An 18,142-nucleotide genomic window follows, 5' to 3' on the forward strand; every position below is an offset into this window, starting at 1 on the left:
CCAAGGCAAGAAAGAACAGAAATCCCCCAATAGAATACAAAAGCTGGCCTTGCCGAAGGAAATTCAGAAAATAAGGCAAGAATGACAAGGACTGGTTAGTCTGGGTTCCTGGTCACTCGGGATTTAAGGGAACTGAGTCAGGAAAGGAGCAACAACCCCTTTCATTGGCCCGGAAACTTTCTCTGGTATAAAAATATGTACCTACAAGAATTTCAGAAAGAAAATTCGAAAGAGAATTACTCTGGAGGTATCTTTCGAGACTAGAACACTCCAAAAAGTATCTGGATCTTAACAACAACCTTACTGGTTTTCTCACAGGGCATTGTCGCTTCAGCAAGCCCTCGATGAGAATGGATCTAGCAGATTTTGTGGAGGAGCAAAAATAAAAGTCCTGATCACCTAGTGACAGAAGCCTAGCCATTGGAAGCCAACGCAATAATGCTTTGGACAAGAAACTTGTAGGAGCAACATTAAAACGCGTCAAGTAAAACCTTCCCAAGAGAATTTGGGAACTGAAAGATTGCGAGATAATTATGAATTTTTTCACGATCCAATCAACAGACACAGATATTCGAAAACGGCGCCAAACACCAAATCAATATTCCATGCTGAAAATGTTATGTTTCTTTCAGTTGAAAGCCAATAAACTGAAGCATCATCCCCGAATATAATTTGTTCAGAGCCCTAAGCAAATTATAATTTTTTTCAGTTGTCTGTGAAAATTCTCAATATAGGTACCTGCTGGATTCAATCCACCTGTATTTGCTGGTGCTAAACCGCCCAAACCCAAGGCTGCTAGACCTGCTAAGGGACTTTTTCCAAGTGCTGCAATCTGAAACAAATAATTGAATAACATTAATTTCCATACCTTTCCTTACGTTTCACATACATACTCCCTTTGAAAGTCATATTCGGACATAATGACAATGAGAGTTCCATTTTTAAATTGGTTTTTGCTACAAGATACAAGTCTTTTTTCATATATTGATGATTTCTGACGTAAATTTCATTAGATCATAATGAATGTTTCACTAGATACGGTAGAATATTTGTTGAATACGGAATTTGATGTTTTATTGAATGAGTAGCATATGCAATACAATGTCATTTAAATTCCGAAGTCGAAATTACCATATATGGCTGGTAAAATGGATCTGAATTTTGAAACAATAGGAACGATTCTAAAGAGATACATATCACAATCATGAATATTGTAGATGCAAAGGTCTAAAACAGACAAATTGATCCAGGATGTAGTTGAATGCTCAAATTTTGAAGACACCGTATAAGGTGTGGTCAATTGATTCGTTCTCGAGTGAAATTGCATTTTCGGAAACTTTTTAGGGTTTTCTCTCCCAAATAAGTGCAAGAATTTACGCAGGTGCAAATCGTTTTAAGTGATTTTGTTCCAGAGATTGGAAGTGAAAACCCTGAAAAGTTTCAGAAAAAGAGAGACAGGGGGCTCAAGTTAATTTTTCATCAATATTTTGCTGCGTGTGGTGAATAAAATTCCAAAAATGGCGGAAAAACGGCAAAGTTTATATTACTTTCTCGAAGTGGCGATATTGCACTCCATTCTTTGAATATACATCACTATGAAAAGGATGCCGCATCTAGTGAATCTAGTAAGCTATGTATTGTAAATAAATCCCTATTGTTTATTTTCAGAGAAAACCACTCAAAGGTCATGCCCAGGAGGAATCCAAACTATTGAAACGAGTTAATGTTTAAGCCAAACGAAATTGTGTTCATTGAGCATAAATACCATGCAGGTTGTTTATTGCTTTACTCAACTTTCAAGCAGTTCACATGACTACCACCATATTACCAATGGAATTTCACGATGTTCATTAATTTTTCATTGGATTTCCAACAATGAAAATTGATTTGAATAGAATTATCGGTAACTTATTAGAAGAAGAAAATTTATAGAAGTGCAGTTCAGGGTAACTAGCCATTCTAACGGGGATAAAAGCAATTCTAGTGAAGAAAACAAATTGTCAGGAAAAGTTCATGGCTAGTAGACAAAAACACTTTGAACATGCAGGGAAAATGAAGAAAATCTAAATTGGAGAACGCATTGTAGACTGAATTACTATTTCATTGATTATATTATTAAATATCGATGAAACGTCAGCGTATTTCCTTCGAGAATCCAAGTTTTATCTTCGACTGAAAAGCATTGCCTAGAATTTCATCAATTATTTATCATAACAGAGAGACTTTCAGGAAACTGTCTGGCATAGAAGTTCACTGAAAAACTAATTAGTTTTCTTTTTCCCCTTTTTTTGCATTATTAAGAAATTCTTCGAACTCCAAATAAAATCAATGTGCACTAAACTCTACTTGAAAGTTTCCAAGAAATAATAAATTTATAGAATATTGAGTCAAGCGAATTGGAATATTGGGTTCCTCCTACAAGTACCTATATTACTGATTATAACTTGATCACAACCTGGGAACGGAGAAAACACAGTTGTGCAAATAATCAATTCTGAAATAAATGAGTGAAAAGATGAGTCTTCCTTCGAATATGGTATATAATCTGATGGATGACAAGGCAATATTGTTTTCCAAACAAAAATTGCGTACAATCGATCCTTGAGCTACACAGCTATGGAGGAGTCCCATTATATCAACCGTTATCGTCAGTCTTTCAAATAAGCAGGATGATATACAGTGCACTCGTAAGAGGACAAATTCAATAAAAATAAAAATAGAAGTTTGCAACCCTTTGGGTATTCCTTTCACCGAATATTTACGAACTATGAATGATTCTCACATAAGAATTCGAACTAGTTCATCCATATTCTTGTGGCGACATTGAAATAATGAATACTATTTATGAGACATGAAGACAGTAGCGCCACTTGTCACTATGGATAATTTGAGACTGAAAAGAATATTTTGCCTGAAGATTACAGAGTAGAAAGATGGGAAACGAAGCGACCAGTGATGTGAGCGCCATCTGTGTTTCAAATGTGATTCTAAGACCCTAAGACTGGTGAAATTTTAATTAGAGGACCATTTGCAGAAACATATGAAATTTTGTAAGATTTCAGATTGCCATTTTGATCAGAGAGGTATTGAATGTTTTGATTCTCGTACCGCCTTTTGTTTATCTAGCTCCTTCTAGTTCCTGATTTTTATATTTTTTTTTCTGATTTCTTGATGGAAACCTCGAAATATCGTTCGAAAAATAATTCATGGTGAAGAACTGTGGATAAAATAAAATTAATTTTCCGAAATTAGGTTTATTACTTTATTTAGGAAAATGTACCAGTATTGAAACTAACATGTGACTCGGTCATTCATTAATTTTTATTTTCAGTGCACCGAAGTGGATAAAATTTCCAGGGCGTAAAGACAATAACTTGAGCGAACACTACTGACTAAACCATGTGGAGTGAACATTTCACTGCAAGTCAATTGAGGACTGTTCATCCACCTAAATTTTTGTATGCAGGATGCATCCCTTGCATGAAGGGCCCATTTAGGGGAAATTATGACCTTTATACGTCAATTCAATGAATCTCAATGGCTACCTACTCCTTCAAAATACATACTCGGAAATGCAAAGGTTTTATTAATTTCGTTTTGAGAATTGAGTGAGTCAAATTGTTGATTGTACAGTCAAAGTTTTATGAAACCTGCTGTGAGTCTTTTTCTGTTTCATTTCAATTTGTATATTGCGACATAAAGAGACCATATGATGAAGGAATCATGAAAAAGAATACAGAAACTATACTGACAAGCTAACATAAATCTTGTATACATCTGTAAGGTTTTTTCAATTGTGATTCTGAAAATTATGTGACTAATAAGTGAATAACTGAAATGTGTAAGTATGCTATGATTGTATATAGAATATTGGTTCATATTAATTTTTGATATAAATTATAGAAATTCAACTAAGTTTTATCAATTCAAAACAATGTATTGCCAAAGAGTATCAACAAGAGGATTCACTCTATCATTTTGGCCGGTTGCGTTTCAATGCCCTTGAATGTTTCCTGGTTTAGTGGAAGGGACGAAAACGAAAGCAGATGTTCGTTCTGTTCGCAAGAATCGCAAGTCGCAATCTGATTGGTCGCCCAGATTCTCGTTTGACTGTAGTGAATCTGAGCGCAGTATTGCTGGCGCGTAGAGTCTCCCCACCAAGGTTAAAATTCCATGCATTCGATCTTCCCTTGTAAATCGGCAAAGTGAAACCTCTTTTTGATACTCTTTGGTATTGCACAAGAATAATACCTTTGACACAATGGATCATCATATACTTTTGTGTCCCTTTCAAAGCTCTATTTCTTTTCCATCATTTTGAATTTTTGTAAATTTTGTATAGATTGCAAAAAAAATATAGCACATCAGACAGCGTATATCATTGATATCGATTGATTTCAAACAATGTTCAGATGAAAATTAAAATCCTGATCACAAAACAAAACCATTCTTCTGTTTTGTCGCTCTCCTGAGAGACAGTTTGTTTTCTGATCGAAAGAAAGTCGATATTGAAATTCAATACAAGGAATAGAATTCCAATTTCGTGCCCTCCAATCAAAAAACTGTTATTATTATTGACAATGCGTTTTCAGCGCCATCTCATTGTCAAATGTGGCAAACACAGGCCAAAATGTAATCGGCTTCTAGTACTACAGAGATGTGTGGGCGTTTCCTATCTTTCTCCTCTATAATTTTTTGCACAAAATAAGTGGCGAATCTGACTTTCATCGTCATCTGAATACAATTTCAACAGAGATTCATCGGATTCAAATAAATCGGTCCCATTGGCATTTACACTCCAGCGATATGTTTATGGGACTAGGCCGTACAGAGCCGGCATACGGTACCTGAGCGGTCGCTATGAAAGATTCTCTAGGGGGCGCTTTAGTCGTCGTATAGTTCAGGATGTGCGTATTTTGTCTACGGATTGATTTGAAGTGAAATAGCCTATTTAAAATAAGTAATAAAATAAATAAATAAATTTATTCACTTGATCGAGAGCTACATGACGTCTAGAATTTCTTATACATTATGTACATAGGCAACTCAATTTTGGTAATTTTACAGAAGTAAGAATTTGCATCTTTGCTCGCCCAAACGCCGATACAGACTAATGAATAAAAAGGCTCTAACGAGGTGTAATGAGACCGAAATCCTGCATCTACTCTTTCTCGACTAAATGGAATTTCTGTTGATACTTCGAGTGATGGTGATTTGCTAGTTCGATTTGAATCCTTAAATTTATTGATTTCAAATCATCGGGTGTTATGAATCTGTATTGATTCCGTTTATTAATAATATACGCGATATATGACATCCGAGTCAGTGTTTTTCCCATTTTTGATTGATTCTCATTCTAATCTTCATTGAATTCACCCGCTACTCCACAGTGCACCGTATATACCGATAGAGGGCATGCTTGTGCATCACATACTAAAAACACCATCTAAAAAACACTAGGGGTGATCATCATGAAAATATAAACTGAGGGGATCGGGGGGACACCATAACGTAAAACTTACATCTGGCAACAGATGCCCCGGCGGTAGAGCTGCCTGCAAATGCACGTTCTTAAGCGGCTCGAGGGGCACAAGGGGAGCGGTGACCGGAGCCACCGCGCCGGTCAGAGGATGGCCAAGTGACAAGTGAGGAGTAAGTAGAGGAGTCATTACTGAGTTACTTACGTCTGTGTGGGCGGGTACGGCGTAGTTGCCTTGGATGGTATAGGCCTGACCGCCGGCCAGGATCACGGGGCCACCGACTTGGGGTTTGGGGCGGTAGGGTATGGTTGCTCCTTTGGGAGGGGACTGAAACAAAAAAAAATATTCTACTGAAAAATATGTTCTTGAAATGGATAAGGTATCGGTGTAAAGCCTTATTAATTATTTTTCAGGAACATTGTGGGAAATTACGTTCTTTTTCATTTTTGAATGTGATAGGGTTGGCTTTGCCCAATGAACTACGTTTTTTATTCAATATCCTTGAAAACCATACAATAATAGAAGTTCACTTGTAAGAAGGTTATCAATGATAATTGACTGTCAGGTAATAACCTGACATTTTTAAGGAAAAATGTGAAAAATCTGTGGCTCTACCCTTTCATCGTATATATCGCATTTTTGCATCAACAGGGCTCTAGAAAAACTTGATAAATCAGAAGCATAAATCACAAATTAATAACCAAAAGTTCAACATAACTTTCAATTGATCAAAACTTTGAAAAGTACAATAATTGGAAACAGCAATATAAATACACTTTTGAGCCTTACAAATATTTTAACAGTACATTCTTGAGGTCAATGTAAACACTTTTTTCCTTCACCATTTTTTCTGAATCGGGTCGGTTTGAAAAATATAGGCTGTTGAAAAACCATTAAAATTATTTTTAGCTCTATATCGCAAACGGTTTAATCGAATGAGATGAATTCTGGATTAAAGATTTTCGTTTATTCGATTAATCTTTTTTGAACGCAATGATATTACCCACATCTTTCAGTTTTCTCATTATGACTGTTACGTATCATAAAATGCGAAAAACTCAAAGAACCCAACACTTGAAATCAAATTGGACGATATCTAGTGAATATTAGACCGTTTTGTGAAATATGTCAGCTCTTTTGTTAACAAAATTAGGACTATTTTTAATTCACTGCTCAAAAAATTAACGCACATTCTGAAAATCTCAATTTTAATGAAAGTTAACTCTACATTGACTTTATAACTTATTTTTTATGTTCTTTCGGGAAGGTTTTGAACGAAACAACACATTAAATGGAAGAAAAATTCAGAATTTCACCGAATCTTATGTGAAAGAAGAGAAACGAACAATTTTCAAAATACTGAAATGCTGATACGTGATTTAATACTTGGTATTTCCACACCTTGCGTTAATTACAGCTCGGCAACGACGGTTCATACTCAAAATGAGCGATCTTAAAATGCTCTGATCTAATCCTTCATAGATTTCTCCGAGTTGGATTCCTCAGTCATTAAGAGTAACTGGATGAACTCTTCAGCCTTCTATTGAGGTTGTCCCAAACCTGCTCAATCGGATTGAGATCTGGACTTCTTGCTGGCCATTCCATTCGAGAGACTTCAACCTCTTCAAGGTACTCCTGAACGACGCGCGAACGATGGGGTCTGGCATTATCATCCATAAAAATGAAATTTTCACCAATGTATGGAGCAAATGGCACTACATGCTCTTCAAGAATGTTCCTTATATACTTATCAGCATTCATAGCTCCATTATCAACGACCACTAGGTCTGTGCGAGCAGTCAAAGATATTCCACCCCATACCATAATCGATCCTCCCCCGAAACCAGTAGTATTCAGGAAATTGCACTGAGCATATCTTTCATGTGGACGTCTGTATACAAGGGAACTTCGATCACAATGGTAGAGGTATACTTCATTCAAATTTATTTTAGCAGTCGGTTGGCCATGAAATAATTTTCTCAAGTTTTTGTAACTAGAACGAAGTTAAGTTGGCACTCATGAAATGTCGTTAATGTCATAACGCCGTTGCCACAACTAATATCAATTTTTATTACGAAAATGCCGAAAGTGATGGAAAAAAGAGACAGGGTTTCAGGAAGTGCTATTTAGAATTCAGGTCCGCTCATCCAAATAGTTATACCCTGATATTCTAAAATCCAAAATACGTCAGACTGTAGCGAACATATTCAAGGTAAGAGAATTTATATAATATTTCATCTGAATCTAAACGACATATATTTCAGCTGAATATTTCCACAATCAGAAAGATTGTGAATAAAAAGGATGACAAAGAGTTTCCTTCTATTGGGAGACCTAAAAAAGTGGTGGCATTTGAGAATTTTATGTTTACTACAGGATTTTCGATAAATGTCATCGGAGAATAAGTTCCCTAAAATGGATTTTTCTATTTTTCATTTGACTTGTCCTATACAATGTAAATGTGTTAAGGTACTAATAAATACCTATAATTAATATTATTACATCAATGAATTAAGATGAATAGCCACAAATACGCTCAAGTTACCCTGTTACTTATTCATGTGAAATTTTTTTTCAAAGGTGAAGTTCATCTTAACTTGAAACTTCCTTCAATTCCTTTTACTTATATTGATGCAAGATGATTTTTGTTGAAGAATTTAACATTCTTGTAATTATCTGTTAATTCCTTCGGGAGATACCCATTCCCAACCACTGCATCATATGCATTTCATCTTCGAGTTAATATTTTTGAAATCTACAAATGATGTAAGCCAAAGAAGATAACGAACATCAACTCTCCTCAAGCTAGTGTATATGATGATATTATACTGATCTCTTGTATTTTCCATGCAAAAAACTGGATTTAGTATGCCTTCAATCAGTTTGTATAAACTTCAATTATGTTCGTCACATATTTTCCGAAGAGATTCGACATTGTGATAAAATACGTAATATCAGAAACTTCAACGTAGAACGGGCAACATAGCGTTGATTCAAAACCCAAAAATGTTTTGACAAGCTTCATAACCTCATATTTTCGTACTATACAGAGTGAAATGTGTCAAATTTCCATGGCCAACCGACTGCTAAAATAAAAGTGAATGAAGTATAGATCTAGACTCATCTGTGAAGAGAACTCTTTCCCAATCGGCCTCTTCCCAATGGATATGCTCTCTCGCAAAATCCAAACGCGCCCTTCGAAGGGCTGGAGTAAGAGCTGGGCTTCTTTCCGCGACACGAGGCCTTAAATCATATTCTCTGAGGCGATTTCTTATTCTCTGAGTGCTACTTTGCACCTCCTGAGTTTGCTGAAGCTGAATTTCAAGGAGACGAGCGGTTGCAAACCGTTGTCTCAACGAAGAAACTCTCAAGTAACGTTCTTGAATGGCAGTTGTTACCCGTGATCTACCCTGTCCTGGTCTTCGGACATTCATACCTGTCTCCCTGAATCGCTGCAACATTCTGGACACACTTGTATGGGAAACTCTTAACCTTTCTGCAATTCTTGTGTATGTCCACCCTTCTTCTCGCAAAACTACCGCTTGGGCACATTCCTCTTGGGTCAAATTGCGTGTTTCGCGTTGCATAGCGATCGAGTGTAGAAAATCAAACGAAAGAAAAACTATTGATCACTAGAATTGATCGAGAACAACTGATTTTAGAATGGAGCCAATACATTCAAAATCTGATAATATCATCTTTTTCTATTCCTGCTGGGAAAAAACATCTGTATTGAAGAAAACCGTTGAAAGTGGATAACATATGCATGCATAATTCTGATAAGAATAATTATCATTGAGAACACCTCCAGTTGTAGAATAAATTTGAGATTTCCATAATGTGCGTAAATTTTTTTGCGGAGTGTATTTCAAGAAAATATATTCATTTTACTTATAATGGGGAATTCTGCTCAATTTGGGTTATCACTGCATATGCGAGTTGAAACTGAATAATTATGAGTCTCATTCATTCAACTATACAAAATAATTCTTCAAATATGGGGTTTTAAAATTTAAATCACTTGGTTTCAAGTTTACGATTTGGCAACAGCGCCTACTAGACAATAAAAAGAACAATGTCCAATCAGCTTGTTTATAAAATAACAGCTGTTCATTTACAGGCGCCTACTCACTAGCGAACCTAAACTGCAACCGGCCATGAAAATCCGTTACGTTTCAAAGATATTTAATAAAAAATACATCATGTTCGCCAGGAGGAGTATTCCCTATTGCAAATTATATCTGCATTTTCTTTGTGAATTCGTGATTTTTTTATGCTTCTGACTTACCATGTTCCTCCCTGATTATGCAAAAATAAATTTGCGATATCTACCACGAAAGGACAAAACCACAGATTTTCATACCTTTTCTCTTGAAACTATTACCTGCCCGTCAATTATCATTGATAACCTTCTTTCAAGTGTTATTTATGGGAAAAACGTTTTTCTTTCTTTCAATAAGATACTCACCTCGAGCATTACTGTACAAATGTGATAGATACATTGCGTTATAGCCTCCCCGGTTCCGGATATGGTCACAGCCCTTTCGGTCGAATTCGGAAGCATCTCGGACGCCACCTGGATGGAAGCTCCGGTAACCTCTCTGATTTGCTTGATCTTCGATCCGCCCTTGCCAATCAACGATCCGCACTGGCTGGCTGGCACGATCAGCCTGAGCGTTATCGGCGGCCTGGGCACGCCGCTGCCGCTACTATTCACTTCCTGGAACTGGGAACACCACTGAGGGATCCCACCATACATACAACACATTAACAAATGCAACATAAACGCACTAAAGGGGGGGATCTTTTACATCAACAAACAGTCAAGGTCATACAAACTAAACTACTCATTCCATCGTGAAGGTTCGCCACTGGAGCCTCCGGAGGTTATAATTGTCCAGAGGCTTTTACTTCTACATTTCTACTGCGTTTTCGGCATTTAGAATTCTTCGATTGTTAGTTTCAGGCCTGATAAACGAAAAAAAGGGTTAGATTCTATGCTGAACGTCTGGGGTAACTCAAGGTACTCTGAAAGAAATGCACTGCTCCTTCTCAAGTTCAAACCTATCAATGGAAATTCGAAAAAAGGACTTTAATCATTACTCCGATTATGGAGTGTTTAGACAGTGCCACCGACAATGGTAGGTTTATGAGGCCTTCCTAAGAATAATGCCTAACATTGACGATCGCAGTATGCCACTAGGGCGAATGTCCATCATGGTGGGTTCATGCAAAGCTCCTACGAACTAAGACCTGACAAAATTACCAATCTAATGGCAAACACGAGAACGCCATCTACCGATTAGATTGTTCCTTTTCTCAGGCCTAAGTTCTTAGTAACGCTGTATGAACCCACCCTTTGTTTTGGAACTTAGTCCTTAGTTCTTAGGAACACCGCATAAAATCGCCAAGAAATTTCAGTCAGCAGTTTTGAGCAAAATTGAGGGATTCTATGAACAGATCATATCTATTTGTAATCGTAGCACATGTACTATTTTGGTGGTTTATATGCAATGATCCACACATTGAATGCATGGTTGAAGGTGATTTTTTGTCAAAAAATAGTGTTGGTCTTTAGTATCTTTTTTTTTTGTATATTTACTGATGGGACACATAGACCTATTGTAGAAACAAGGTGAAAATATCAATTTGCTAGTTGGGTTTGACAAAAGCCGTAGCTCAAACATTAAGCTGTCAAATGTGTGTTCAATATAAGTGCAAAATACTGGAAACTACAACGTGAGTGTAAGCATCAATCAATATTCTCGACATACCTCCTCGAATTTTTTGCAAATTAGTGTGAATGCTTTGAAAATGGCACCAGTTGAACCTGTTACCGTCACAATCCTCTCGGGGCAAGATCCATCTGATATATTTATTTTGGCACCGGACTGAAAAAAGAAGATAAATTTATCATATATAATAATTCAGCAAACTGGAGCATAAATACTGGTTTTATGGTGATGAACAATATCATTATTAGATGGAAACAATAACTGAACATTGTCTTCCTGTAGGTGGAAAATAAACCAATTTATGAAATATTTCAAAATAATTACAAATAAGAAATTATATGAACAGAACAAACAAGATATGGAGAAAACAACAACATGGTTGAATTATATAAAAACCTAAGATACTGATGAACGTTTTCAAAAAAAAAAGAAGAAACAAATCAGGAGTACTGCAGAAGATGGTCCTATTGTGAGAGAGGTCAGAGAATCGGTGTATGGACTTATTAGGTTCATTGGAGTGAACTAATAGAATAGGTTCCCCCATCAGGTGAATACTATCTCACCGTTTTGCAATGTTGCAAACATTTGCTTCGAATTTCACATAGTGGATCAATAGAGAAGCTTAATGGGTGAATTTTGATGGAATGATGTTTTGGCTTGTTAAAAATAATGACGTTTCAAAACACCCTGTACAATGTTAAAAGTCAGGAGTTTTCGCAAAAATGCTTCTATCAGATTTCCGACGTCATTGCCGTTCTATACTACATAGACCATAAGTAATGAGAGCAAACATTCGTTCAATCCATTTAGCTGACATCCTTCCGATCCCAAAGACTCACTTGAAAGACTTCCATTTTGGAAAAACGCCACTCTCTAGCCAACCTCACTCTTCCCGCCCTTGGTCACTTATCCTAGTCCATGCAACAAGGCCAGAAGTTTAATTCGTTAGATTGCGTCAAGTTTGCCTTTTTTTTCGGCGGTCATTTGGGGATCGACATCAAAGATATCCGAGTACGTTTGAGAACCATTTAACGTGGACGCATTCACGAACGAAAGGGGAAATTCCGTCAAATTTACCCACTTCTTGTTCGACCGACCGTGTAAAGGAATTTTATGAACCGAAATTCATCGGAAATGCCAACAGGAAGAATTTTTTCGGTGAAAACTCAGAGATATTAAAGCTCGAAGACTCTTCGGTAGGATTCTTCAGTTTCTCGAACAGCCAAGTCACACGGTGTTCAATCAAGATGACAGGATGGTCGCGGATCTTTGCAAGTTGAAATTTTGGCGTATAACCCATTCATGGTAGACGGCGCATTATTGTGATGAAAACTAAGAGTTGTCAGTCCATAATTTTGGCTAAATGAACCTGATCATCGAAACTTTGGAAGTGAAAATGGGATTTATGTTATAACTCAAAGTCGTACCACATATTTATCCCTTCTTCTCTATACAGCTACATGGGAACAGTCAGAAACTACTCGACATGATGGCACATAAAAGTAATCATGTAAGCTCACTTGGATAATAATTTTGGTCTAAAACTTCTGATATACCGTGGGACTTTAGGACAAGTAGGATAGATAGCTCACAAAGGAATGAAAAAAGTTCTGAAAGGGATTTGAACAATGGGCAAGTTTCCTAAAACTCCAAAACCGAATTTGTGATTATTTATGGAAAGCCTTTTCTACTAGTTATTCAACACGTAAAAGATTCGCTTCCAAATTCAGACATTTCAGAAATACACCCTTCGAAACTTCGAATATGTGAAAGCTTGTGACGTAGAATGCCTTTATTAAAGTATAGTAATTTTTGTTAATTCGACAACACTGGAACCGATCAAGAAGATATCCACAGATTACAAAAAATTGTTTCTGTAATCTGTGTCTTTACCTTCTTAAAACCGATGACATTTTGTGTCATTGTGTGTTTTTCTTGTCCATAGACATAGAGACATGGACTGTGCCTTCCCTTTATATCTATGCATGAAATACGGTCAAAAAAAGTGACAGAGAGAAAAACACGTCGGGAATGCAGTTGTCTTTTTCTAGAATTTTGATTGGTCTACACTCACCTCTATGTGAACAAAAAAGAGAAAGGTATATCCCGACGAGCTTTTCTCTCTTTCTAATAAATAGCCAATTTCATGCTGGCATTGCTCAGTCCATGTCTCTATGTCTATGTTCTTGTCAAATGTGAATAATGTGATCATCAAACTTGATATTTATTACATCTATGGTGATCAGAAAACTTTCATAACCATTACTGACACAAATGGGCGTTGCCGAATTGTAAAAATGACGTAGAATGTTCACAAGAGCACTTCTGAAATCAGAATTTTCGTAATCGAATACAGACAAAATGCAATATGTTAAAATTCGAAAACAATATATTTCGAGATATTTGAGTTATAAGGATTTTTATGACATATATTTTGAAATTTAGGAAAATACCCCATTATCTACATTTTACTTTTGAGTTCATCTCACCCATTCGTTTCCCGGAAGTTATTCTATAAAAAATTACTATACTGATTTTTCTCCTTCCAATTGTTTTTTTATCACTGTTATAATGTTTCGAGCCATTGAACCTAAATTTCTGAATTGAAGTGTTTCACTAAAATAGAAAACGTCAATCGAAGTAGGGGTATAGACAAATCCGATATCAAGTTTTATGTGGATACTAAAAGACAAGGTAGATATACTATCAGAGTGTTTTTAGAGCAAACGATAATAAAAATTTTCATAGTTTGTAATTTCCATGAATGTATCTTCTTGATTAGGCACCTCTAAGCATTTTTTTAAACATGACTTATGTTGCAGAAGATATTTTTTCTATAGACGAACGTGAGTGCGATAATAACTTATGTATTATCATTCATTTTAAATATTTCCTGAAATTAGGTGTGTCAAATTTGAACTAAAAGTTCCTCAACTGCTGTATCTGTGTATATCTGTAGCTGTGAATTAAATAAGGTTGGCTTCAAGAAAAACCAATATATGATCCATACACTTCTTACTCATAAAACGCTAATGGCTGCACCGTTTCATTAAACAATGATTAAATTCTCAAACCACGTTTAGTTCATAGAAATTTCATTCTTAAACGTGGTTTAAGCCACTGTTCAATTCCTTTGGATTTGTATAATACTCAAAAAAACGATATCATCAATACCATTCATGAATACCAACAGGCTGAAGGGACCTCAACTCAATTTCAATTTCCAAAACTGCGGCCACATTCAACCGACCGTCAAGGGCCTATGAAAGAGTAATGAAATCCCATGTGGGGAAATTGACTTACCTCAGCCCTGAAACTGTTTACGATCTCTCCTTTTTTACCGATGATGCTTCCCACTTCCTGAAACAAAGTTACGAATTAATCTTTAAGCAACCAATGGAATTTAAATTTTTTATTAGTCTGGAAAAGTCGCCGATTAATTCTAAGGAGGGTAAAAAGTAGAAAAGAACAAACGGTGGAAGGAAAGTTGAGAGAAATTGCCTGTTTTGAAGAGTGCCATTGTATACAGTGTGATTATTTTGTGTTGTTATACACTTTTTACTATGGGCTCATTTATCAACCGCTATCAAAAGTTGATTAAAGTGCAAAAAGTAACTAGAAACTTTTGCGCAGTGTAGCAAAAACTAGCTTTAGATCCTTGAAATGATAGTAGTGACATCAAAATATGCACTCAGTGCGCACCAGTTCTGTCAATTATGGCGTTCAACATTTGTGACAAAGATTATCGAGTAGAAAGATGGGAAATAAAAGGACTTAAGTGATGTGAGCGCCATCTGTGTTTCAAATGTGTTACTTATACCCTAAGACTGGTGAAAATATTATTTTGAGGGACATTTTCAGAAACATTTGTAAGATTTCAGATGGCCATTTTGATCAAAGAGGTTTTGAATGTTTTGATTCTCGTACCACCTTTTGTTTATCTAGCTAGCTGTAGTTACTGATTATTAAATTTTTTGTCTAATTTCTTGGTGAAAACCTCTAAATACCAAAATTATTGCATGGTGAAGAGCTGTGGATCAAATAGAGATTTTCTGGGATTAAGTTTTTTACTTCACTGAGGAAAATGGAAATGTAAGTATTGAAACTCGTAACATATGACTCGGTCATTCATTGATTTTTATTTTCAGTGCTCCGAAATATATACAATTTTCAGGGCTCCGAAGTATATACAATTTTCAGGGCGTAAAAACAATGACTTGAACAAACCCTACTAACTGCACCATGTGCAGTGAACATTTTACTGCAAGTCAATTGTAAATTCTTCATTCACGTAAATTGTTGTATGCAGGAAGCATCCCTTGCATGAAGGGCCCATTTAGAGGAAATAATGACCTTTATACGTTCATTCAATGATTCTCAATTGCTACTCCTTCAATATATCCAGAAATGCAAAGGTTTTATTGATTTCGTTTGACAGTCGAAGCTTTATGAAACCTGCTGTGAGTGTTTTGTTCATTCATTAATCAATTTGAATATTTTGTCGTAAAGAGGCCATATCATAAAGGAGTAATAAAAAAAAGCATGAAGAAACTGTAAAGATAGGCTAACATACAGGTCCTGTATACCTCTGTAAGGTATTTTCAATTGTGGTTCTGAAAATTCTGTAATTTGTGTGCTCTGATGGTATATTGAATATTGGTTCATAATAATCTGATATAAATTGTACAAATTCAACTGAGTTGACCTATTCAAAACAATATATTGCACAGCACACACCTTAGACGAATAACACATCACCTTAAACTTTAGTGTCGTATTCAAAGCTCTATTTTTTGTTATACATCATTTTGAATTTTTGTGAATTTTTTATAAATTGCAAGTAAAATATAGCAAATCCGACAGCGTATTCCATTGATATCAATCTAGTCCAAACAATGTTCTGATGAAAATTAAACAAAACCATACTTTAGTTTTGTTGCTCAGGATGTTTGTTTTGCTGTCTCAATTAAGTCGATATTGAAATTCAATACAAGGAATAGAATTCGAATTTCGCGCCCTCCAATGATAAAACAGAAAACTGTTATTAAATAGTGTTTCTTTATTGACAACACGTTCTCAGCGCCATCTCATTGTCAAATGTGCCAAACACGGGTCAAAATGTAGTCGATTTTTAGTACTAAGGATATAAGGGAGTCTCCTATCTTTCTTCTCTATAATCTTTGATTCGTAATTTAACAATTTATAGTATACGGGGTATATTTTCCGATCAATCTTGAGTAACGTTCGTTATTTACTTTCATTACCGAAAATATCGAAAAAAATCCCCATTCAACTGACCCAAAAACTCCGAATAATTGTTGGCATCCTCATGTCGATTCGCGCAAAAGTAAAAAGTCCTCCAGACCCGATGTTGTAGGAAAAGTTGCGGCAAGTTTCCACCCCCGGGATATTAGGTTTACGGTATTATATTTCAATGTGTGTCTTTGTTAATATGATGCATCGCGCCGATGCGGCCGCTTTTCTCCTTCTGGAGGAATAACATCAGTCTTTCGGATTCGATGCTCGAGGGGGTTGGGGGGAGGAAAATTGACGTTCGGGCCGCAACTTCTCGGATCGTAGAGAATTCTATATGCTGTTTCCGCTAGATGGATTGGCCGTTTCCGTTGTATACAGCGAATTTTTAAGTTATTATTGAATTTGATATTGTATCCTACCACTAGATTGATAGGGTTTTTCTTTTCCCTGTGCTACTCAGAACATTCGAATAATGGGGAATTCTCCTCAATTTGGGTTATCACTGCATATGCAAGTTTAAACTGAATAATTATGAGTTTCATTCATGATTTTTTCAAATTCACCGCGGAAACTATTCAAAATCATCCTTCAAATATGGGGTTTTAAAATTTAAATCGATTTGGCAACAGCGCATACAAGACAATGAAAAGTACAATGTCCAATCAGCTTGTTCATAAAATAACAGCTGTTGATCTACAGGCGCGTGTTTACTGGCGAGCTTCAACTGCAACCGGCCATAAAAATCTCATAAAATTTCACGACCTTCCTCGTTCGTCGCAGACTTCATAGACAGCCATCTTTGTCCATCTCATCAAGATAATGCATTTGTTGTCCTTTATTATCAAGGCATATTTCAGTCGATGTTGCCAGCTTGTGCAATTCTCACAAAACGCTTTAAACTTTAAATACCCATTTTTATATTTCATTTTCAAGTGTTTGAAATAATTTTTTTTTGGGAAACGGTTGAAATGGTTATTTCAAAATGTGACGTTTCAAAGATAAAAAAATATATCATTTTCGTCAGAAGGAGTCTTCCCTATTGCAGAATACAACAAATCTGTCAGAAAGAACTCAAGTTTAAGATCAGTTTATTATTTATTCATGAAAAGGTAGGTATCATCGAAAAAACCGATATACAGTGTGTGAATTCGAAGAGGTACCACACTTAAAAAAAGCTTTAATTCGTAGGGTTGGTTACAATAAATTTTCATCAATCTTGGGGGCGTGACGACAACCCCTCAAATCTTGAATGGGAAGGGGGTTGGATGATATCTTGTTTTAAAGGTAATTCGATTGGCTTTCAAAAACGCCATACACTTAACTTTCTTGTTAGTACTAGCGAAAAAAAAATAAAGAAGTAGAATAGTTACAATAGCAAGAGTTGCCATGAAACATGAGAATAATGAAAAAAAATTATCATAAAAATTTCTCAAAATGTCTCTTATTTTGTAGCAAAATTATAACCTGTTGTCAAATTCGGCTGTAAGAGCCGTTATATTTTTATAGTTACATTTTTGTCTACAAAATTATGGACATGTTCAAAATCCACTATAGTAATAATATTTTCATTATTTTCATGTTTCATTGAAACTCTTTTAATCGTAACTATTCTACTCTTTTTTTTTATTTTCGGAAGTACTAAGAAATAAGGTGTATGGCATTTTAGAAAGG

The 18,142-nt window shown here is 35.8% G+C and overlaps 1 protein-coding gene across 7 annotated transcripts in view; it reads right to left on the reverse strand.

Moving 5' to 3' along the window:
* Nucleotides 1-18,142, reverse strand: part of LOC123318645 (poly(rC)-binding protein 3) — a 186,468-nt gene that overhangs the window by 13,070 nt on the left and 155,256 nt on the right. For 4 of the 7 annotated variants that reach the window (XM_044905321.1, XM_044905319.1, XM_044905322.1 and 1 more), the window contains 5 exons: nt 14,519-14,575; nt 11,255-11,371; nt 9,949-10,218; nt 5,523-5,807; nt 739-832 (listed from right to left, as the gene is read on the reverse strand). In XM_044905321.1, the coding sequence (XP_044761256.1) occupies nt 739-832; nt 5,523-5,807; nt 9,949-10,218; nt 11,255-11,371; nt 14,519-14,575 (823 nt within the window). The remainder of the gene's footprint in view (nt 1-738; nt 833-5,522; nt 5,808-9,948; nt 10,219-11,254; nt 11,372-14,518; nt 14,576-18,142) is intronic. The other 3 variants (XM_044905326.1, XM_044905324.1, XM_044905325.1) reach the window with 2 other exon arrangements.

The sequence above is a fragment of the Coccinella septempunctata genome, chromosome 8 (assembly GCF_907165205.1).
Source record: "Coccinella septempunctata chromosome 8, icCocSept1.1, whole genome shotgun sequence".
In the NCBI taxonomy this organism is placed as follows: Eukaryota; Metazoa; Arthropoda; class Insecta; order Coleoptera; family Coccinellidae; genus Coccinella; species Coccinella septempunctata.